Raw genomic sequence first — 23,468 nt, forward strand, 5'->3', positions numbered from 1 at the left:
TTTTTTTCATTCAAAATATTATTAGGCTACATTTAAGACAAATCACATGACAAATACAGAATGTATACAAAATGTATTATGGTCAATACATAGTAAAACTAAAATTAAAATAAATGACATAAATATGAATGACATAAATTAAATATGAACAAAAATGCGCACAAAAAGAAATACTGATCTTGGTGGAAAAAGGTAAAAAAAAAAAGAAAAAAAAAAAAAAAGAAGGCCCATAGTAATTGAAGTAAGTTATCTAAAACAGCTGAAAGTTATGCATGCACCCCCAATTCTTATTTTGTTAGTATCGATATTTGTTCAAGGAAATCGATGCCAAATGAGTAGCGTGTGAGTATCGATATATCGATACCACAGGATCGATACCGATATCTAGCATAAAGAATTATAAACAATACTGAGAGGTTTGAGAAAGCTGTCGAATGTGTTCTGGTGAACAGTATCAGCATAATCAATAAAAGGCAGAATGACCTGCTCGTCCATAAAACTACACAAAAATCATTAAATATTCCTCCACACTGCTCGTCCACTGCAATCCAAGTGTCCTGAAGGGAGATAGTCCAGAGTTTACTGGAAACAAGGACATTTTTTTAGGACATTTTTACAGCCTTAACAGTTTACTCTGGACTATCTCCCTTCAGGACACTTGGATTGCAGTGGACGAGCAGTGTGGAGGAATATTAAATGGTTTTTGTGTAGTTTTATGGACGTTTTTGCTTTTTTAACTTTTTGATATGTGAAAATAAACAAACAATAAACCAACAAACCTGCTCGGCCTTGAAGTCGGCGTAGCGGGCCTGGGCCGACCGTGCCTCCTCCTCGCCGCCGTCCTCCACGTCCGGCCGCTCGCCGGCCTCCTTGGCGCGGAGCAGCGCTCCCCGGATCTCGGCCAGGGCGCGGCGCTCCTCCTCCAGGCGTCGGCCGTCGTCGCGGGTCAGCAGGGCGGCGGCCGCTTCGTGCTTCTCCCTCAGCTGCTCCTCCAGACGCCCCACCAGGCTCAGCTGCTCGCGCTCCTGCTCCTCCAGACGCCGCCGCTCCGCCTCCAGACGCAGCTGCAGCACGGTATTCATCAGGTTATTGATGGAATCACTTTAGTATCAGATCAATCCAGACAAAACATCTTCAATTTAAACACAAATAAGAGCTGGAGAAAGAATAAAACTTCATTTAAGAGAGAAAAAAACTCACTGAAGCAGAAAACTAACTTATTTGGATCAATATGTTTTTGTTTACAGAGTCTTTGTCTGCAGAGCTGCTCGGCCGGCCAACCTCCGTCGTCATCCCGGGGGGAGAAAACAATCACTACAATCGTTTACTGGAAACAACATCATTTAAGACATTGTTACAGCCTAAACAGTCCTGTATTGATTACTATCTCCCTTCAGGACACTTGGATTGCAGTGGACGAGCAGTGTGGAGGAATATTAAAGGGTTTTTGTGTAGTTTTATGGACGTTTTTGTGTCGGGCCCTATTACTCTCATATTAAGTTTTGGTTGGACTAGGAACCGGCCTCCCGGGTCTCCAGATGCACTTTGAGTAATAAAAAACTACTCCGGAGTATTCATCAGCATGAGGGGGAGGCAATAATGACTGAATCTCGTTTATTAATATTCCTCCACACTGCTCGTCCACTGCAATCCAAGTGTCCTGAAGGGAAATAGTCCAGAGTACATCGCATGAACGGCAGGTAAATTCAATACAGGACTGTTTAGGCTGTAAAAATGTCCTAAATGACGTTGTTTCCAGTAAACGATTGTAGCGATTGTTTTCTCCCCCCGGGATGACGACGAAGGTTGGCCGGCTGACCAGCTCTGCAGACCGCCTGCTGCCGAAGTCCGGACTTCGTTAGGCTGTAAAAATGTCCTAAATGACGTCGTTTCCAGTAAACTCTGGACTATCTCCCTTCAGGACACTTGGATTGCAGTGGACGAGCAGTGTGGAGGAATATTAAATGGTTTTTGTGTAGTTTTATGGATGTTTTTGTGTCGGGCCCTATTACTCTCATATAAAGTTTTGGTTGGACTACGAACCGGCCTCCCGGGTCTCCAGATGCACTTTGAGGAATAAAAAACTACTCCGGAGTATTCATCAGCATGAGGGGGAGTCACTAATGACTCACTGAATCACTGAATTTCATTTTTTGGTGAACTATTCCTTTAAATAAAGTTGTATTCTTTATTCTCAGGCTCTTATTATCATGTGTTCTACATTCCTCAGACCTTCTGCTCCTCGCGCTCCCTCTTCAGACGCTCCAGCTCGCGGTAGATCTCCGTCTGCTCCGCCGCCTCCTGCTGCAGCCGCTCCTCCTCCTCCTCCTCCTCCTCCTCCTCCTCTTCTTCCTCCTCCTCCTCCTCCTCGCCCTGCTGCTGCTCCCCCTGGACCTCGGAGCGCCGCTCCTCCTCGAAGCGCTCCTTCTCGGCCAGGAAGTCTCGGAGGCGGCTCTCGATGTCCTGGCTGCGGCGGCGCAGACTCTCCTCCTGCCGCTGGATCCTCTGCTGCACCTCCTCCGACTCCTTCCTCTGGCTCTCCACCTCCTGCTGCAGCCGCTGCAGCTCCGCCTTCTCACTCTGCTGCTTCGCCTCCATCTCCTTGATCAGACGCCTGCACGCACGCACGCACACGCACACGCATCCTTGTAAATATATCTAACCCTAACCCTTGTGAGGACATGTCATTGACATAATGTATTCCCTATAGCCCCTAACCCTAACCTAAACCATCCAAAACAAATGCCTAAACGTAACCGTTACTCTAAACCTAATTTAAACCTAATTATAACCTAACGTCTTAACCCTCAAACAGAATATAATTGAAATTAATTTGTAACTTTATTGATCTTTGTCCTTGTTGTTGTTTTGTTTTTTCTTCCTTCTTTCTTCCTCTCTGTTTGTTTGTTGTGTTTTTTCCTTGTCTCTTTACTTTTTCTGCTTCTTTTCCTTTTTTCTTTTTCTATTGGTTGATCTGTTTTAGCCCTTTGGCCTTCTTTCCTCTCCTGCACAATTATTTGCCTTTGTATCATTAAATATAATTATTGTTTTAATCACTGTGCATATGAAAAAAAAAAAAATCATTTCACAACACATATAGTCAAAATATAACTACATTACTAATTATATGCACTAAATATGAGTAATATATTAGTGTAGGACCAATTGTTAACGCCCCAGGGGAAATGTTTCAAATATTAAAGTCATTAATTGTCGTCTATTCCAAATGTTTAAGTTTATTTAAATTTTTTTTTTTTTAATTACAAATGACATTTTAATTCCTACCAGTTCATTGTTACTGTACGTTAAGTAACTTGACATTAACGTGATTTAACGAACGAAAACACGATTGTTTTGTAACTTTGTGGTTCTGACATAATCTTTTTTGGAAAGTCACAGTATTTAGGAACCTTTATGATGAATTAATTAATTAACCGTGACGTTTAATTTTGAGAACAAGTAATTGTGACATTATTACACACGTTAATGTGTAAACTACTGGAATTGAGTTATTTTAGTTAGTTAGTTAGTTGTAGTTTATTTCGGACATGTTAAAAGAAATAAAACATTATACAGAAATGGACAGACATAACAAATAAAAACTTTGCAAAGACAACATATGAATAAAATAAAATAAAGTAATTGAAAATGTGAGTGGGAAGAAGTAAAACTTATTTACTCCCACCCGTTATTCATAACTTAGCTATCAAGCTATCTAGTCATTATAGTCTTTACAATAAATTAATTTATGAGTTTATCTAACTGGATTTATTCTAATATATTATCACTAATCTTTATCTCTCCGATATATGAGTATATACATACATAGATTTATTCTAACATATTATTACTAATCTTTATCTCTCTATATAGTCATACACATATTGATCTAATAAACGCAAGAATAAGTCATAAATAAATAAAGAGCCAATCAGAGGAGAGACTGAGAGCCTCCTCTTCTCTGATTGGCCTGCAGGTGGCGCTCTACTGGAGGTTATGTAAACTAAGTTATTATGGTGTCGTTACTTTTCATTTTGGTTTTAACTTCTATTTCATCGTTTCGTCGTCACCATAGCGACCGGTTCGGAGGTCGGAGCTTGTTTTACCTCTTGAGCTCCAGCTTCTCCAGCTCCTCTCGCTGCTGCCGCTCAAACTCCAACCTGAGAAACACACACACACACAGAGTCAAACATGTTGTCTGCTGCCGGAGAGACACAGCTGAGACAGGAACAGGTGAAGCAGGCGGAGGCAGCGCCGATGAGATGAGAGACAGCAAGCTCCAGCTACTACAACAACAAAAACAAAAACAACAGCAACAGCAACTGAGGTTTCTACTGTCAGGCGAAACCTCCTGTGACCCCTGGACATTTTCCCAACTCCCCACGGTCAGATGAAAGGTCACTGGGGCCTGATTTTTGGCGAGGAGGTGTATCTTTGGGTAAACTCTGGACGTCCCAAATTTCAGAATGAAAGTCCAATTTTTTGGACTCGTAATGCATTTTTACATTTTAACATCCATGACCCTCCGCCACCTCCACCTATGGGTTTTTTAATGTATTTTAAAGTAAAAATTTTAACTAACAGATATCACCATGAAACTTCCCAAGTTTATTACTCACATTAAGAGAAATATTTTTTGTATTACAAGTTTTGTCAAATGTTATGTTTAAATATGTAAACGAGGCAATATCTAATGAAATATGCGCTAATTTCCAGAACCGAAATCTGAACAATGGATAAAGCTACTTTCAAAATTCTTGTTTTATTATTTTGTTGACATATTAGAGTCAGAAGTTCTTCTTCATAATATTCACTCGGTGTCTCGCTATGGGATGCAGCCTCCTGCAGCCCTGATAGAAGCATTTATCTCAATCCGCCAATCCTGATTGGCCGGTGGAAGGTGTTCATCCGCGTCACACACAGTAGTCCCACCTACTATAAATAGTGTGTGCGGATAACGCCCCCTCAATTCAAAACCTCTTCTCACCTTGAGAGCTTATCTCACATTGGAGCTTCATTAGTTTAACTGTCCACAAGACGGATCTTGCTAGCTTCCGTCACCGGACGCTAGTGTTTCTCCAGTGTCTATCTTTCTGTCCGTTCACACCAGACCGGACCGGTAGATTTTTCTTTTCCAGCCCCTCCACGGCGGATTTTTTCTCTCGACTCCCCTCCACGGACGCTCGAGTCGGTCGAGCTAGCTAGCACGCCAGCTACTCTCCTTGACCCCCACTAACACACCAGTTAGCAACGGTCCCCCCTTTTTCCCGCGCGCACTCCAGCTCGTCGGCGAAATGGCGACCGCTAAAGACCCTCACGCCAGAGGAGACTCTCGGCCCTGTGACTGCGGGAACAAAATCTCGGGGAAAGACACCCACCCGGTGTGTAGTACCTGTCTGGGGGTTGACCACGCCAGGTTAGCCCTCGAGATTCCCGGGTCCTGTGGAAACTGCAAAGTGTTCACAGTGAAGAGCCTCAGGCGCAGGCTAGCCCGCCAAGTTAGCCTCGCTGACCGTGACCCGTTTCTCCCCACCGCTGACCCAGGCTCAGCCGCGGAGGAAGACGTGGACATGTCTCGGGAAGTCCCGGAGACCGGCTTCGACTGGGCCACCCAGTGCGAGCAGCTCCAGGTCCCCCCTTTTCCAGAGGAAGACGTGCTGGAAATCGGCCTTGTGGAGGATGACGACTATGCCTCGTTCCTCATATCAGAGGACGAGGAGGAAGACGACATCTTCGTGGCCCCAGCCCCGGCTGAAAAGCCGAAGCTGTCCCAACCTACCACCAGGGAGGAAGGCGGGGTGAGCTCTCCAGCTCCCTCCCTCCATGTGGACCTGCTCGACATGTGTAAACGTGCGGCAGAGAAGCTGGAGGTCCCCTGGCCGGTTGCAATAGCGGAGCCCACCCGGTCCCGCTATGAAGGCAAGCGGCTCCCCCTGGCCCGTAGCGCGGTGAAACAGCTTCTCCCTGTCTTCCCCGAGTTGCTGGGCGAGCTGTCCAAAACTTGGAGTAGCTGCCCGTACAGCAACAGGAGCCCCATCCCGGGAGCAGCATCCCTCGACTGCGAGGGGATGGAAGCCCAGGGTCTCCTCTCGATGCCTCCGGTGGAAGCCCCCGTAGCTGCGCATCTCTGCCCGGGCAGCACGAGCCAGCTATCCGCGTCCTCCTCCAGGCGTCCGACGCTGCCCACGAAGCCCGAGCGGTTCCAGTCTGCACTGGCCGAGAGGGCGTACAAGGCAGCCGCCCTCTCGGCCAGGGCTCTCAGCGCTCTCTCCATCCTCACTGCCTACCAGGCAGAGCTGTTTGGGGCGTCCGCTAACGAGCAGGACCCCGACGCGTGGGAGGAAATGGCGGTGATCGCCGATTTGTCCCTCCGCATCCAGCGTGTCTCAGTCCAGGCCACGGGCAAGGTGATGGCGACCCTCGTCATTCAGGAGCGAGCGAGATGGCTCAGCCTCGCTAACCTGTCTGACAGGGAGCGGGACGACATACTCGACATGCCAATCGTCCCGGAGGGCATCTTCGGCTCCGCATTGGCCACGATGCAGCAGAGGTGCGAGGCGAAGAAAAAGGACAACGAAGCCCTGAAACTTTGCCTTCCCCGCAGAGCACCCACGCCTTCACCACCGGTGCAGCGCAAACCGTTTGCTGCTGCTTCCCAGCCGCCGCATTTCAGAATCCCGAAGCGGCAGCAACAGCCCGGCCCACCCCCCCCCCCGCCGAGGAGGGAGCCGGGAGCCGGCTGGCACCGAAAACCTCCCGCCCCGACCGCAGTCCCACCGCCGCCCCCGAACGCCGCGGCCTCGGTCCCCCAGGCGAGAAAGAAAAAGAGAGCGGCCTGACAGCCTCCCTCTCTCCGGGAACATCCTGTCGTTCCCCGTTGGCTTGTTCGTGTGCGTCCCGCGCCGCCGCTGCCCACTTCAGAGCTGGTTCGCGAGAGGGGAGACATCGCCTCGGAGGTTTGCGCTGTTGCGCCCCGAGGGAAATGTCCACAAGCACACACACACACACATGTTCCCAAAAGTGTGAAAATAAAAAGAAATCTGTCACAGCCAGGCCACGAGCCGAGGGTGCAGATAACAAAAAAAGCCAAAACAAACAAAACAAAACAAACAAACAAAAATATCCTGTCTATGAGCAGTGTGGCCACCGAGCCCTCTGCAGCTCTGCCCCCGGGATCGGAATCACCGTTCCCGCGGAGCAGAGCGACAGGCCCGGCTGTCCCTGCGGTGCCCACTCACGCATACGCAGTACAGCTCGGGGATTGTTTCCCCGCTCTACCGCAAGAGGGCGCCACAGCACCGCTGCTGGGACCTCCTGTGATGGAGCAGGGACTGCATTATGCTTCTCCGCTTTCCCTCAAACAGGAAAATTGGAAAGCAATCGCAGCTTCACCGTGGGTGTTACGCACAATTTCCCGGGGATACAGGCTCCAATTCGCCGCTGTTCCTCCCCGTTTCTCCGGCGTAATACAGTCACAAGCACAGGGAGAATCAGCTCGAGTCTTACAGGAAGAAATCCTCTCTCTGTTAGAAAAAAGAGCAATTTCTGTCGTATCTCCCGCACAGAGTCTGTCAGGTTTTTACTCCAGATACTTCCTCGTCCCCAAACGGGGGGGGAGAGGAATCCGCCCTATTCTGGACCTGCGGGCTCTGAACAAATTTCTGCGGAAATACAAATTCAGGATGCTGACACACGCAGCACTGCTGCGTCTAGTAAGACCGAACGACTGGTTTTCGTCCGTGGATCTGAAAGACGCGTATTTCCACATTCCCATTTACCCCCCTCACAGACAATATCTCCGATTCGCCTTTCAGGGGGTGTGCTACGAATACCGTGTTCTTCCATTCGGCCTGTCTCTCAGCCCGAGGGTTTTCGTACGGTGCACAGAGGCAGCCGTCTCCCCGCTCAGACGCCGGGGCATACGGCTGGCCACATATTTGGACGACTGGCTCCTGTTGGCACAGTCAGAACAGGAGGCCATGGTTCACACACACATTGTGACAAAACATCTAATGGATTTGGGCTTTGTGATAAATACGGAGAAGAGCCAACTCTCTCCCACACAGGAGATAATCTTTCTGGGTTTATCCCTGCGCTCCGTGCCATTCACAGCTCGCCTCTCGGAGGAGAGAGTGAAAACTTTCAAAGCTTGCCTCGCGCACTTCCGTCGACACAGGTCCGTCCAGTTCAGACTGTGTCTTCGGCTACTGGGTCTGATGGCCTCAGCCATCCTCGTGATCCGTCTTGGCCGCCTTCACATGCGGGAATTTCAGCGCTGGGTCGCTTCACTCAGGCTAGATCCCGTGCGTCATGGCGCACGGTGGATAATGGTCACGGCGGATTGCGTAACGGCTCTGCGCCACTGGCGGGCTCCGTCTTTCCTGTCTCAAGGGGTGTCAATGGGCACTGTCTCGTCCAGGAAAGTGGTCACCACGGATGCCAGCCTATCCGGTTGGGGTGGTATTTACGAGGGCAGGCCTGTGAGAGGACGCTGGAGCCAGGCTCTCCAACGTCTTCACATAAACTTTCTCGAGCTCTCGGCTGTGTTTCTGTCTCTGAAACACTTCCTCCCGTTCCTCTCGGGCCATCACGTCCTGGTGAGGACGGACAACACAACGACAGTAGCATATATAAACCGTCAAGGCGGGTTGCGCTCTCGTTTGTTGCACACTCTGGCACACAAACTCATCCTCTGGAGCAGTGTGCACTTTCTCTCCCTGAGGGCGGCTCACGTCCCGGGGACCCTGAACGCAGGTGCCGACCTGCTGTCCAGGGGTGCGCCGATATACGGGGAATGGATGCTACACCCGCAGGTCTTGGAGCAGATATGGGCGCGCTACGGGCGCGCCAGGATAGATCTGTTTGCGTGCAGAGAAAACGCTCAGTGCGAGCTGTTCTTCTCTCTGCGCACTCTGAACGCTCCCCTGGGCGTAGACGCGCTAGCGCACGCTTGGCCGCACGAGCTGCTCTATGCGTTTCCCCCACTGGCCCTGATACCCCCCACTCTCGCCAGAGTGAGGGAACACAGCCACAAGCTGATCCTGATAGCTCCACACTGGCCAGCGATGCACTGGCTGGCGGAGATATATCGGATGCTGTGCGCCCAGCCTTGGCAGCTGCCGGTGCGCAGGGACTTGCTGTCGCAGGGAAGGGAGACGGTGTTCCACCCGCACCCGGAGCGACTACAACTGTGGGCCTGGCCCGTGAGTGGCTCAATCTGACCACTGCCGGGCTCCCTCCGAGTGTGGTTAACACTATCCAAAACGCCAGAGCTCCCTCCACTAGGTCTCTGTACGACTCTAAGTGGGGAGTGTTTGAGCGGTGGTGTCTTGAACGGGACCACACCCCCTTTCAGTGTTCTGTGCCAGTGATACTGTCGTTTTTACAGGACCTGATTGATAAAGGAAAAGCCTTTTCCACGGTTAAGGTTTATCTGGCGGCTATAGCGGCTTGCCATATAGGATTTGGGGACAAATCAGCAGGGCAACACCCTTTGGTGTGCCGGTTTATGAGGGGCGCGCGCAGGCTTCTCCCTGTCTCCAGACCACTATTGCCTCCATGGGATCTAGCGGTGGTTTTGGAGGGGCTTAAAGGCCCCCCATTTGAGCCATTGCTGGGAGCGAGTCTCAAACACCTGTCCCTTAAGACAGTGCTGTTACTGGCTCTCGCCTCTGCAAAGCGAGTGAGTGATATCCATGCGCTCTCTGTGAGCCCTGTGTGCACTCAGTTCGCCCCGGGGAATACGCGTATGGTTCTGAAACCCAACCCGGTCTTTGTACCTAAGGTGGTGGGTTCATGGTCCCCGATTGAGCTCGCAGCGTTCACCGCTCCTCCAGGTGAGCAGCGAGCAAACATGCTGTGTCCGGTTCGAGCTGTGCGCTCTTATATGAACAGGACACAGAGCATCAGGAAGAACGATCAGCTCTTTGTCTCCTGGGCTGAACCCCGAAAGGGACAGCCAGTCACAAAGCAGCGCCTCGCCCACTGGGTGGTGGAGGCTATAGCTTTGGCATACAAGAGCAGAGGTCTGCAGCCACCGGCGGGTTTGCGCGCTCACTCTACCCGTGGGATGGCCGCGTCCTGGGCTTTATTTAGGGGAGTGTCTGTGCAAGACATTTGTTCAGCAGCGAGTTGGTCCTCGCCTCTGACTTTTGTTCGGTTCTACATGCTTGACGTGTCAGGGCCGTGCGTGGCTAGCGCGGTCCTGGAGTCTTAACTGGAACCCAGGGACCCTCCCCACTGGCCGGTACCTGTTCGATAAACTGTCTGGCAATACGGGAGCTACCATATCCCATAGCGAGACACCGAGTGAATATTATGAAGAAGAACGTTTGGTTATCAAACATAACCTCAGTTCTTAGAATAATATGAGCGAGGTGTCTCGCCAGACGACCCTTCTTGCTGGGCGGTGAGAAGAGGTTTGCTTATTGAATTGAGGGGGCGTTATCCGCACACACTATTTATAGTAGGTGGGACTACTGTGTGTGACGCGGATGAACACCTTCCACCGGCCAATCAGGATTGGCGGATTGAGATAAATGCTTCTATCAGGGCTGCAGGAGGCTGCATCCCATAGCGAGACACCTCGCTCATATTATTCTAAGAACTGAGGTTATGTTTGATAACCAAACGTTTTCACCGAGGGGATTTGGGATTTTATCTTTTTTTATCACTTAAATACTGTCACCAGCCCTAAAGCCCATAGAGCCCTATAGAAATGTTGTGTTTTTGCAGCAAAAACAACTGGCCAGGAAGGGGTTAAACATTTAGAAACCCATGTCTAAAGTGAATTTCATGTTTAGTCAAGACCCAGCCCGATATGTATCACAAATATTTTGGGAGTAACTGATGTCTACATTTTGTCCAGGGGTCAAGGAAGTGGTACAAACTGAAGGATCATCCGAGGGTTAAAGGGATAGTAGCATTTTTTTAAAAGTGGGGTTGTATGATCTACAAACAGCCCCTAAGTACTTTAATTGCAGTAGAAGACTCTCTGCACTCCTCCCGTTAGCAACGCCAGCCCATAATAGCCCTGCCCAGAGATTTACAACACTTGCACCCTGCACTTTGAAGGGCTGGAAAAATTATATTATAGCGAACAATGGAACTGTGTACTTTTTTTCAGGTAAACCCTCTTTTAGGCCGTGAAAATAGGCCGTTTCTTTGGGTCTGTTCACAACACTGTATGTTGTAAATCTCTGGGCAGGGCTATTATGGGCTGGCGTTGCTAACAGGAGGAGTGCAGAGAGTCTTCTACTGCAATTAAAGTACTTAGGGGCTATTTGTAGATCATACAACCCCACTTTTAAAAAATGCTACAATCCCTTTAAGGTGCAGGATGAGGAGCAACATGGAGCCTGATGATGGTGATGATGGTGGTGGTGGTGAGACAGGCAGTGAGACAGACGGGACTGGACGGGTGGGGACAGGTCTGTGTGGGACAGTGAGACACAGAGAGGAAGAGGACGGTTCGTCTACCTGAGGAAGACGGGGCCCTTCTCAGTGAAGAGCCTGTCGACAGGACAGAGGGGACTCAGACCAGCGATCAACAACCTGCTGACACCTCAACCTACCACTGAGCGCCTGAGCAGGAGTTCATTCACAAAAACTAAGACGGAATATATATACACCAGACTAAATTATTTTTAACTTTGTCAAAGTATTAAGTACCTCCTTCACTAAGATCCATTTATTCTTATCCAGTTTTTAAAAAGCAGCTTAAACTTCTTTCAACTTCTCTTGAATTTCCCGCTCTCTCCATATCCCACATCCTTCCTCTGTAGGGATGCTCCGATCGATCGGCCGCAGATCGTTATCGGCCGATATTGATCCTAAACAGGTTGATCGGTGTGCTCTCAAAGTGCAGATCAGAAAAGCCGATCGCAAATATATATATATATATATATTTTTTTTTTTTACCGGAGACATTCTGCGCGTGACGTATATTTTATGAGACTGTTTTGTTTCCCGCATTCCAGCGCGTGACGTAATTAACCTGCGACTGTTTATCCGCTCTCATGAATGAGGCTGGCACAGGCAGCATGAGTTCTCCGGTCTGGAATTTTTTCACAGTTTCCGAAAAAGATGTAAAACTCGCTGTTTGCAAGATATGCAACGCCGAAATACCAAGAGGTGGTCAACAACAACGACAATTTAATACAACTAACCTCATCCGACATTTGAGAACGCGCCACATAACAGAATACGGCGAGTATGAGGAACAAGCCCGGACAAAAAAAAAGACGGCCGCCGTCACTCAGCCCACTGTCAGTGAAACGTTTAGACGTCTGGAGCCTTACAGCAGGGACAGTAAAAGGTGGAGGGATATTACAACAAAGCTCATGGAATTTATTGGACTTGACGAGCAGCCTCTTTCTGTGGTGGAAGACACGGGGTTCCGCCGGTTGATATCATTCCTGGAGCCACGCTATGCCCCCCCTGGACGTAAATACCTGACGGATGTATGTCTCCCTCATCTTTACGAGACCGTTTACACACACATCGACAGACTTTTGAAAGACAATGTCAAATCAGTCAGTTTTACAACTGATATTTGGACGTCGAGTGCATGTCCTATGTCGATGTTAAGTTTAACAGCGCATTTCATCGACCCGAACTTTCAGCGACACAACCTCGTACTGCACTGCCAAGAATTCACGGGGTCTCACACAGCCGAAGCTTTAGCAGGAGTCTTCGGGCGTATGTTTGAGTCCTGGAGCATCCCAAGAGAGAAAGTCCGTGCTGTTTTAAGGGACAACGCACGGAACATGGAAAAAGCCATGAGAGACGCAGCTTTGCCCAGCTTACCATGTATGGCACATACGCTACAGCTTGTTGTCTCTGAGGGAGTACTGTCACAGCGAAGTATTTCGGATATTATCAGTTCAGGGAGACGCATCGTCGGGCATTTTAAACATTCCCAGTTAGCGTACTCCCGTCTTCATGATATTCAGAAGCAACTCGGCCAGACAACCAAAAGACTTCAACAGGATGTCCCAACAAGATGGAACAGCAGCTTGTACATGCTCCAGAGTCTCTTGGAACAGAAAGTGTCTCTTTCTGCCTATGCCGCTGATTATGAATTGCCGTGTTCATTCACTAGTAACCAGTGGAAACTAATCGAGAATATGACCTCCCTCCTCGCCCCATTCGAGGAGCTCACGCAACAGATCAGCTCATCATCTGCAACAGCTGCTGACGTTATTCCGTCCATTAAAGCCCTCACACGTCTCCTGGAAAAAACAGCTGATTCGGACCACGGAGTGAAAACTTCAAAAACAACATTGCTGGAAGCAGTCCGAAGACGATTTGCTGACATTGGATCTGAAAACCTCTATGTAGTTGCAACCATTATGGATCCAAGGTGAGACAAACTTATTTTACTTAGCCTAAATCATCTAAATTCATTACAGTCTCACAGAGGTTACATTAAATGAGATGGTTCATGTTTAGCATCTGTAGGGTTCCCAGGGGAATATGTGTGATTGATGTCATGGTTAAAGATAAATAAATCAATGTACACACTGCCACTCTTCTACATTTTGTCTGTTGTTACTTGCCATGTGGCAGTTCAGATGTGCAGTTCTAAGTGTTTAGCAATGAAGATCTGTGTAGCCTACAGAACATGCAATTAATTTCAGATTTTTTTTTCTCAATTTAAAGATACAAAGACCGATACTTCCCTGACCATCTCAAGCCACACCTGCGTGATGTGCTTCGGGATGTTGTGGCTGCCCTTCCAGGCCCCAGCACTGAACAACCCATCAGCTTGGAGGCGTGTGGGTCTAAGTCACCACAAAAAAAGAAATCAGCTGCCAGCTCTCTACAAGCTATGTTTGCAGAGCTAGTAGATGAAAATGAGGAACTGAGAGCTGAGGAGTCTCCACTCACCTCACAGATAAACCTCTACCTCTCTGAGCCCCTGACACCACATAGTGGACAGCCACTTGCTTACTGGCAGGCTAATAAGGAGCGGTTCCCCGCACTTGCAGAAGTGGCACGAGCCTACTTGTGCACACCGTGCACCAGTGTGGATTCCGAAAGACTATTCAGCACCGCAGCACATGTTGTGGATGAGAAAAGGAATAGGTTAACCTCCAAAAATGCAGAGATGCTCATATTTATCAAGAAAAACTTGCCATTTATGCTTGAGAATTAAGTAAGATAGGCTCACCTTAAAAAGAAAATATGGTAGCCTAAGCAGTACCCTGGAGTCTGTTTTTCTCAGTTTTGGTCTTTGACTTTTGTTGGCATAACTTGGGAAGGCTGTTATTTTGTTTCATCTATTGGAATACATTTGGTTTTTTGTTCCATTAATGGAACTTGCTTATTGCCTCATAGTTAAGGTTTGTTTGTTTGTGCTAAGGTTATCTAGACTGTGAACTACTCTCGTGTAGAGAATAATGAGAAATATCATTATTTTTCCCATCAAATGGATATCAATTGTGTTTCCTTATGGTCAATTTTATTTATTTTTATTTAATTTAATCTATTGCTCTTGACAGGGCAGGGTTTACACAAATAAAAAGTTGATTGTGGTACATAAAGATCTTGATTGTGTTTATTATTTATTTTAGTACAAATGGTTTTACCACTTTAAGTGGTGCACAAGGCTACATTGTAAATACAGGACATTGAGGATTATTATTATTATTCTCCCATCTATTCTGTGATCGGTGATCGGTATCGGTATCGGCAGATATATGATTCCTGTGATCGGTGATCGGATCGGCCCCCAAAAATGCTGATCGGAGCATCCCTATTCCTCTGTCTTTTTATGATTTCAATTAATGATTTTTTTGTACCTTATTCCTATTGTCACTATTTGTTACTGATCACTTTGCTCTTTATCTCTCAATTTTTTCTCATATAACATTGATTATGTATGCACTTCATCTGCTTTTTTTCTATGTTTATTTGTTAGCCATAGAAATTTGTCTTGTTGTAATTTGTTATAGGGGTGGAATTTATGTACAAGCCAGTCGGCTTCGTTCCCTCCGTGCACCATTGAATTTAAATGTGTGCTAAATAACTAAGCTAAAGTTATAATATTTTTTCACGCGAGAAAGTAACTGTTTAGATCCTAAATATACGGCTAGAAGTTTGCTCCGATGTTTTTCGGAGAAGTGAAGCTCCGCAACGACCGCGACATCACAGCGGCAGCAGCTGGTCTGGAGAGCTGGTAAGACGGCCAACCTACGTCGTCATCCCGGGGGGAGAAAACAATCGCTACAATCGTTTACTGGAAACAACGTCATTTAGGACATTTTTACAGCCTAAACAGTTGCCTGGCGTTCATGCGATGTACTCTGGACTATCTCCCTTCAGGACACTTGGATTGCAGTGGACGAGCAGTGTGGAGGAATATTAAATGGTTTTTGTGCAGTTTTATGGATGTTTTTGTGTCATATAAAGTTTTGGTTGGACTAGGAACCGGCCTCCTGGGTCTCCAGATGCACTTTGAGGAATAAAAAACTACTCCAGAGTATTCATCAACATGAGGGGGAGTCAATAATGACACAAATTTCATTTTTCAGAGGTCAAGGGGGCGGAGCTTGATGCTGATGCTGCAGCGCCATGCAGCAGAGGTCAGAGGTCAAAGGTCAGAGGTCACTCACCCGGGGTTGTAGAGCATCACCGTGGACAGGTTCTCACAGGACTGAGACAGGTCGGACATGGACAGACTGAAGGTGGACAGCAGGCCGCTCTGAGGGGGAGGGGTCAGAGGTCAGAGGTCACTGACAGCAGGAATACACACACACACAGTCAGAACATGTGACCTCACGTTGCTGAAGGTCAAAGGTTAGAGGCTAAAGGTTAGAAGTTGAATTTTAGAGGCTGAAGGTTAGAGGTTGGAGGTCACACACACACACCTTGCGTTTCTCCCTCAGTTTCGCCGCCTCCTTCGGGTGGTTGAAGCGGAACATGTTGGTTCTGCCCAGAAGAATGACGGCGCCTGGACGACAGAGCAGAGTAGAGACACAGTGACGAAATAATGGTGTTACTAACGGTGATACTTTTTAAAGTAACAGTAATCCAGAAAGTTACTGTTTACCCCATTATAACGCTGTTACTGACAATAAAACGCTCCGTTACTCCGTAAGTCACTAAATTAGGACGTTATAGACAAATTCGTTTTTTTAATGAAATAGTTACTTTTTGGGAAAGTAACTTGTAACTCTAGCTGACTTCTTTTTTTAAGTAATGTGCCCAACAAGTAGAGTCCAGTAGAACCCCTCTGGTCCGGTCTCACCTTGGTTGAGCGGCGCCGACTCCGTCACCTGGACGCCGTTGACGGAGCACTGCGCACGGCCCAGAGGAACCAGCGTCACGGCGCCGTTCTGGTTCTGGAACATGCAGTGTTCACTCTCCAGGTCCAGACCGTGGAGCGCTGAGGACACACACTGCTGGGTCAGACACACAACAACACAACAACAACAACAACACAACATCTCCAGGCTCTGAGCCACTGGGCCGGCGCCACTCACTGATGTCCTGCTCCGTGGACGCGTCCTCTCGGCCCACGTACGTCCGTCCCTCCTGAGGACAAAGGACAACACACACACACACAGATGTTAGAGACACGACAGCAGCATGTGTGTGTGTGTGTGTGTGTGTGTGTGTGTGTGTGTGTGTGTGTGTGTGTTAGGGGTGTACAGCCAGTGCCCTATTTGGATTCGGTTTTGGGCTTTTAAAAAAAACTTCGGATTTGGATTCGGATTAGGGAAGAAACCGGAAGTGGGAGCACTGACTTCAGCTGAGCTAGTGCTACACCGAGCTAGCCGGCTAACTTCCGCTTTAGCTCTCGGCTAACTAGAACGGGAATAAAATAATTTAATGGTGCGGCTCTTCTAGACACTCAAATAAAATTATCCACCGTAATAGCCGCTTCTTTTCCCATTTTTTTGTAATGCAATGCATGCAGGGAGTTGCAGATACCTAGCTGCAGCCACCCACTACACCCGAAGCCGTGCTGCAGCTAGACCCTTCTACGTTACGGTGCATTAGCGCCACCTACTGTGTTGGAGTGTGAACCAGAGTCACCTGGTTATGTTGCTGTTGCTGATCCAAACGTTTCTTTTTCCTTAGAAAAAATCTCCCGAATAATGAGGAGAAACTTCGGACAGAAAAACTATTCGGGATCAAAGCATTTATTCGTGTACTTCCGAATACCGTATTCGGGTTCGGGTACACCCCTAGTGTGTGTGTGTGTGTGTGTGTGTGTGTGTGTGTGTGTGTGTGTGTGTGTGTGTGTGTGTGTGTGTGTGTGTGTGTGTGTGAGCGACCTCTGACCTTCAGGTGGTACAGGATGATGCCGGTGCTCAGCAGGTCGTCGTCGATGCCGATGAGGTGAGGAAGCTCCGAGTCCAGAACCACCCCGATGCCCTCCTTCCTCAGAGCCAGAGTCTCCTCCTGGGGACGGAGACAAGAGGCAGAGACAAGATGAGGCAGATACAGAGAATCTAGAATCTAGAATCTATCCAAGTAGTGAGATGGCACTCGGATGCCGCCCAAGCTGAGCGAGTACTCGGATATCGGCTACAGTCCTAGTAGGCCCCGCCCCCTCCACTCACTCGGACAAACAGTCAACGTTCGGTGACAGTTGCTATGGCAGCTGTCACCGTAGAGATATTTCACACGAGGCAATTGATGATTTTTGGAGACAGAAAGATTAAATATCATCTGGAAGTCACCAAAACTTAACTTAGCTTTACTGCTATGGCTGTTGGTTGCCGCGAAACGCCGATAACGACGGGCTAACTTCTGTTAGCCTGTCTATAGAGTTTTACATTATACGTTAGCATTAAGCTAGCAGACTTTATCCCTAGTTGTGATGCTGGCTAACATCTAAACATCTCTCACAATATGTTGCCTCAAATACGTTGTTGACTTAACTTAGAACAGATGTAGACATCCTTGTTAATTTTATCCACGTTTAGTTGGTGTTGTGGTCTACCGCATAACTTTATCCAGAGCAGACACTTCTCTCGGTTGAGATGTGGCTTGGGAAAGGCTTAAAAAAAATCCACCCCGTGGCCCAGCCTCTCAGGATACCTAGTGTCGGAGTTGCATGTAGCCCATGAACACCGTTTGACCATTTTAAACTTAAAATGTCAAGAAAAAACATTTAAAAACCAATGAAAACTGACTAACTGCAATGCATTTCAATGGACGTGGAAGCAGTGAATGTCCGAGTGTATGGGCTAGCTATGCGCACTGTGATTGGCTCATTGTGTTTGGGGGCGTGGCTTAGCCATAGGTCAATTAAAATAGTTTAATTGGATGTTTCAGTGTGGTTTTATTCAGCTTATTCAGTATGTTTTGATTGAAAGGATTAATAAGTTAAATACGGATTCAATGAATTACTGAAGTGACTGACACCAACACCTGTGGAGGGGGAGGAGCTTCTCACCTTCAGGATGTTCTGTGTCTCGTTCCACTTGTTGGTCCACTCCTTGGTCAGTTCCCGCACCTGAGAGCAAACACAGAGTCAGAACATGTGACCTCACGTTGCTGAAGGTCAGAGGTCAGAGGCTAAAGGTCAGAGGTTGAAGGTCGACTCACTCTGGCCTCGTTCTGGTGCAGCTTCTCCTCCATGCTCAGAGCCGTGGGCGAGTCCAGCAGAGCGATCTACAGAGGTCAGAGGTCACAGAGTTAACCGTGTGGCCACAGCTGTCGATTTTTAGTCTTTAGCATTTTTAACATTTATCTGCACACAAATACTGTAGGAGCCTATAAATTAACATACTCCATTATAAAGTGAACTTAAACCCTTTTCAAAACCTGGACTCTCTGTATGTAAAAAAGGTGAACAAATGCACATTGCACAATATTAAAAAAAAAAATTCAAAAAAAATTATTGATTTTTGAAAAAAGAAATCGATTTAAAAATCGTCAAAAAAGATATTGCGATATTTATGTGAATCGATTTTTTCTCCCACCCCTAGTGTTTACCTGGTTGCCCTGCACCAGCAGCGCCTTCAGCCTGGCGATCTCGGCCCGCAGCTCCCGGATCAGCCGGACGTTGGCGTCCTCGTTGATGGTGGGCTTGTTGATGATGTTCTTGGCTCGGTTGGCGTAGCGCAGCGTGCTCAGCGTCTCGCCGTAGTTCACGTCGGCCGGAGAGACGTCTGGAGGAGAACCAACACCATCACGTCACACACTCCTCACCCAATGGTTATATATCTGCACATCTGCACATCTGTCACATTACCATAGCTGGTAATTTTTTTATTTTTTGTAGCTGAGAATTACCATCGTTGGTATTACATCTGCCACTGTTGCCACTTTCATGTTTTATCTTTATTATTACTTTATTTATTACTATCGATACTATGAATAATCATGCTGCTATAGAGCCGGACCGGCATTTTTATGCAAATGAGAATGACTGATGCATCCTGGGTAATTTAGGGGCAGCGCCCGGCATCCCTCCATTGAAAAGTTCAGCCTAACTGGCTTGACAAACTAACTAACAAAAAGTTGTCTATTAACAGGCTATTTACAGACAACACTGAGCCAAAACCTCCCGGTGATACGACCAAATACGTGTAGATGTCCGGGTCAGACATTTCTGGCCACTGTGTGGAGTCATTGATCACTGTGGGAGGCTAAAGGAGCATACCGCTAGATTCATTAATTGTAATTTTTCAAGATAGTGTGAACGGTCGGTTTCAAAGAGGGTGTCAAAATAATTATGAGACATAGTGCTACAAAAGAAACACAAAATAAAACATTCAAATTGATTGTTAGTTAGTCTACGCTCCATCAAAACACAAAAAGCCACTGAGTGCAATGTAAAAATGCCGGATGCTGCCCCTAAATTACCCAGGATGCATCAGTCATTCTCATTTGCATAAAAATGCCGCTCTGGTCTATGAGCACTTTGCACTTTGTCCACTACACATACAGTTACTGTACTGATACTGTATGTCCACCACACATACACTATATGACAATCAACATCTTGCTGCTATAAGCACTTTGCACTTTGCCTACCTCATACATGTTGTTGTCTAAATGTTGTCCATTGTCTAACTGTGTCTGTTTATGCCTCATTGTTGTATAGTAGCTTGTATTCTGTGTATTTTACTACTTTTATGTTATGTGTAGGGACTACAGATGGAAATTAGCTGGGAGATAAATCTGGTGCAACCATCTTTTCATGTTTTCCTTTAAATGATTCATGTAATTGCACATTGTCCCTTATTAAACTAATAAATGAAACTAAACATATTGATGGTTGATTATCGGCGGCGGCGGTGGCGGCGGCGGCGGCGGCGGCGGCGGCGGCGGCGGCGGCGGCGGCGGCGGCGGCTCACTGGCGATCATGATGGTCTTGGCGTTGCCGCCCAGACTGTCCTTCAGCAGCCACGTCAGCACCGAGTCTCTGTACGGGACGAACACCGACTTCTTCTTCAGGTTGGTGTTGACGCCGTCCTGCGCCATGTCGGCTGCACACGGACAGGAAACAGTCACACCGATGACATCATCATTACATCACACTGCCTTAAAGGGATAGTTCACCCAAAATTCAAAGTCCAAATTGGACGGACCAGGAAGAGGAGCTTCCGCTACAAAACAAGCTTGAAATATAGACTTTTTAAAAAAAATTCGGAACAATTTCGCATTTCAGGGCTTCAATACAAGAGGGACATTACATACGAGCAGCATGGAGGTATTTGGATGTTTTTTGGTGTGTCTTTTTGTTACGAAGACAGTTGGTATCCATTTGCAACCGTTATATGGACATGCACTGCTACGCCGAGACCCCCTGTAACTCAGAGAAGCCACGGAGGACTCTGAAACTTCTCCCAGCCCTTAGTCCACATGAGGGGGAGGAGATGATGAGTGAAATTTGAATTTTGGGTGAACTATCCCTTTAATGAGATTCATGTAAAAACCTCCATTGTTCTTCTCCTGTGTTTTATTTTGAAGGGTTAGGAGGGGGGGGGCTTGGTGACCGCTGGTTTTAATGGTTTTAATGGTTTTAATGGGGCTTCAATATAAAAACGACCTACCGAGAGCGGAGATGACGTTGCCCAGGGTAACCAGCGACTTGTTGATGTTCCCTCCCTCCTTCAGGCGGACGCCCGTCGCTCCGGTGGCGTCGGCTCGTTCGCTTCCTGCCAGGTCGACCAGGTGGATCTTACTCACCGTCTCACTCGGCATCTCGGCATCAAACTTCGCCTGAGAGTTAAAAGAAATAAAATAAAATAAAATAAAAAGTTGTTTTTCATGACTGTACTTCCTGCTGTCACCTGCACTTCAAAGTAAAAGCCTCTGTGGGACAAGGGGTGTTACTATTGGATGCACCTTATCAGTTTGTTTTGTTTGAATCTAACTTGTGTCAGTGCATTAATTATTTGTTGTATATATATATATATATATATATATATATATATATATTTTTTTTTTTTTTAAATGTGGAATGCATTTTTTCCCTTTGTATTTATTTTAAATCCTAGAAGCCTTTATTTTTATATCAATAAGTAATGTACCTAATTTAACTACATGTTCATTTGGGATATCAAAAAGTTTCGTTTGGCATCTTTTAGCAAATGTTTGAAAGTTTAAACTTTTTTGGAAAGTTTTTTTTAACCACTTCTTTCTTAAATTTTTTAAAAATCTTTTATATCAAGAAATTTTACCACTTTTTTCTCAAAAATGTTAAAATTTTTAATTTTTTTTATTTTAGTGGTTTCAAAGTGGGAACCTATGAAGGAGTATTAAGGCCAGCCAAAAAAAAAACTCTGGCGGGGAAAAAAAAAAATTCTGGCAAAAAAAAAAATCTGTTGAAAAAAAAAAGAAAATAAAACTGGCCCAAAAAAAATCCATTGAAAAAAAAAATCTGGCAAAAAAGTTTAAAGTTTTTTTTTTATTAAGAAATTTTACCACTTTTTCTAGAATTTTTAAAAACTCTTTTTGAGAAATTTTACCACTTTTTTCTCAAAATCTTTAAACTTTTTATTTTATTTTACCACTTTATTACAGATTTTTTTTCAACTTTTCTTGAGAAATTTTTCCATTTTTTCTAGAACTTTTAAAAACTTCTTTTTGAGACATGTTACCACTTTTTTCTCAATTTCACTGAAATTTTCCAAAATTTCACATCAATGGCCCTAATTTGAAAGTAACGTTCTTCAGTCTCAAAACAAATATGTGTATTTCTGGTGTCTGTTTCAAAAGGTTGTCCAATGGGCGTCCGTGGTCTAATTTGTGTTTCAGAACCACTCGGTTATTGGTTATCGATTATCGGTTATCGGTTTCCAATAATAAAAGTAATCGTACATCCCTATGAGGAACTATTTCCTGGTCTCTGACCTGAGTGAAGTTGATGGTGAAGATGGCGTGCGAGCGGCTGCTGACGTCGTTCATGCCGGTGCTGGCCGTGGTGCGGTTGATGTTTCCCGCCTCCATCAGCTCCTCCACGTCGCTGTAGTTCTGCACCAGGTGTTTGGACAGATCTGGGACCAGAGAGGAAGGAGGAGGAGGGAGGAGTCAAGGGCTGTGTTCGAAATCATCCACTCATTCACTCACTCCCTCTCCACTACATCACGTACACGATGTAGGGAACGACGGGAGGAGAATTCGGACACTAGACGGTGATTTTCTGGACGTGGTTGCGTCAGCAGATGCTCCAGGTGTTAGCCTACTGCTGTTACGAAGCAGACGCGCCGAGAATCATGTAAACAAACCGGACACATAAAAATAAAATAAGAAAAACCGGACACTTGCGGGAACATTTAAGGATGTGATTCTGTGTGGTTGTGTTTCTCGGACAATAAACTGTTGAAATATCTGAAGTTTGGTTTGGTTTGGTAAACTACTGTTGTGTGTCCCGACCGTGAGCTGTGGCTATTAGCTTAGCTCGTTAGCTCGTATTTCCTACATATTCTACTACAGTTTCTTTATTAGATTGATTTAATGCTGCCTGTTAATGTTCGGATGCTGCTGCCCAACTCCTGTTCCTCGGGCAAACGGAGCGAAGGCAAATACGTCTGAGGAGTTTATTGGTAAATAACCTAAAGAAATCATAGCTAACATGCTAATTAGCTTGCTAACACGACCGCATTGCATTGTGGGATACATACGGGAGTAGAAAGTAGTGTACATCGCTTGTTCACTCAATTTTGCAGTGCATTGTGGGTGTTTTGTCGTCCACTACATAGTGGATGAAATTAGTCGCGGAGAATTCGAACAACACTACAAAATGGAGAACACACTATATAGTTAGTGAACTACATCTGTGATAGGAGGAGATTTACAACACAGCTAAGGAGAGTCTCAGGTGTGCAGGTGAGCCGAGGCCCCGCCCACTTCCTGTGAGGTCAGCAGCCGTTACCTTCGACGTAGGGTCCGTCCTTGGGATGCTCCCGGACCCTCAGGTTGTAGGTCTGCGTGGATTTCCTCCTCAGCAGGTCCCGGACCCTCTCGTTGTAGATCTCCAGGTAGCTGAGCACAAACAT

At 46.6% G+C, this 23,468-nt stretch overlaps 1 protein-coding gene across 7 annotated transcripts in view; it reads right to left on the reverse strand.

Moving 5' to 3' along the window:
- The window catches only part of kif16ba (kinesin family member 16Ba), a 44,244-nt gene that overhangs the window by 14,288 nt on the left and 6,488 nt on the right, over positions 1–23,468 (reverse strand). For 5 of the 7 annotated variants that reach the window (XM_083969774.1, XM_083969773.1, XM_083969772.1 and 2 more), the window contains exons 6-21: positions 23,345–23,454; positions 22,324–22,466; positions 21,021–21,189; positions 20,322–20,453; positions 18,955–19,130; positions 18,565–18,630; positions 18,413–18,472; positions 17,293–17,412; positions 16,488–16,539; positions 16,253–16,390; positions 15,873–15,955; positions 15,618–15,706; positions 11,479–11,511; positions 4,107–4,160; positions 2,233–2,614; positions 780–1,064 (exon numbers count right to left, since the gene is read on the reverse strand). In XM_083969774.1, the coding sequence (XP_083825900.1) occupies positions 780–1,064; positions 2,233–2,614; positions 4,107–4,160; positions 11,479–11,511; positions 15,618–15,706; positions 15,873–15,955; positions 16,253–16,390; positions 16,488–16,539; positions 17,293–17,412; positions 18,413–18,472; positions 18,565–18,630; positions 18,955–19,130; positions 20,322–20,453; positions 21,021–21,189; positions 22,324–22,466; positions 23,345–23,454 (2,092 nt within the window). The remainder of the gene's footprint in view (positions 1–779; positions 1,065–2,232; positions 2,615–4,106; positions 4,161–11,478; positions 11,512–15,617; positions 15,707–15,872; positions 15,956–16,252; positions 16,391–16,487; positions 16,540–17,292; positions 17,413–18,412; positions 18,473–18,564; positions 18,631–18,954; positions 19,131–20,321; positions 20,454–21,020; positions 21,190–22,323; positions 22,467–23,344; positions 23,455–23,468) is intronic. The other 2 variants (XM_083969769.1, XM_083969771.1) reach the window with 2 other exon arrangements.

This window comes from Trachurus trachurus, assembly GCF_905171665.1.
Source record: "Trachurus trachurus genome assembly, chromosome: 1".
Lineage (NCBI taxonomy): Eukaryota > Metazoa > Chordata > Actinopteri > Carangiformes > Carangidae > Trachurus > Trachurus trachurus.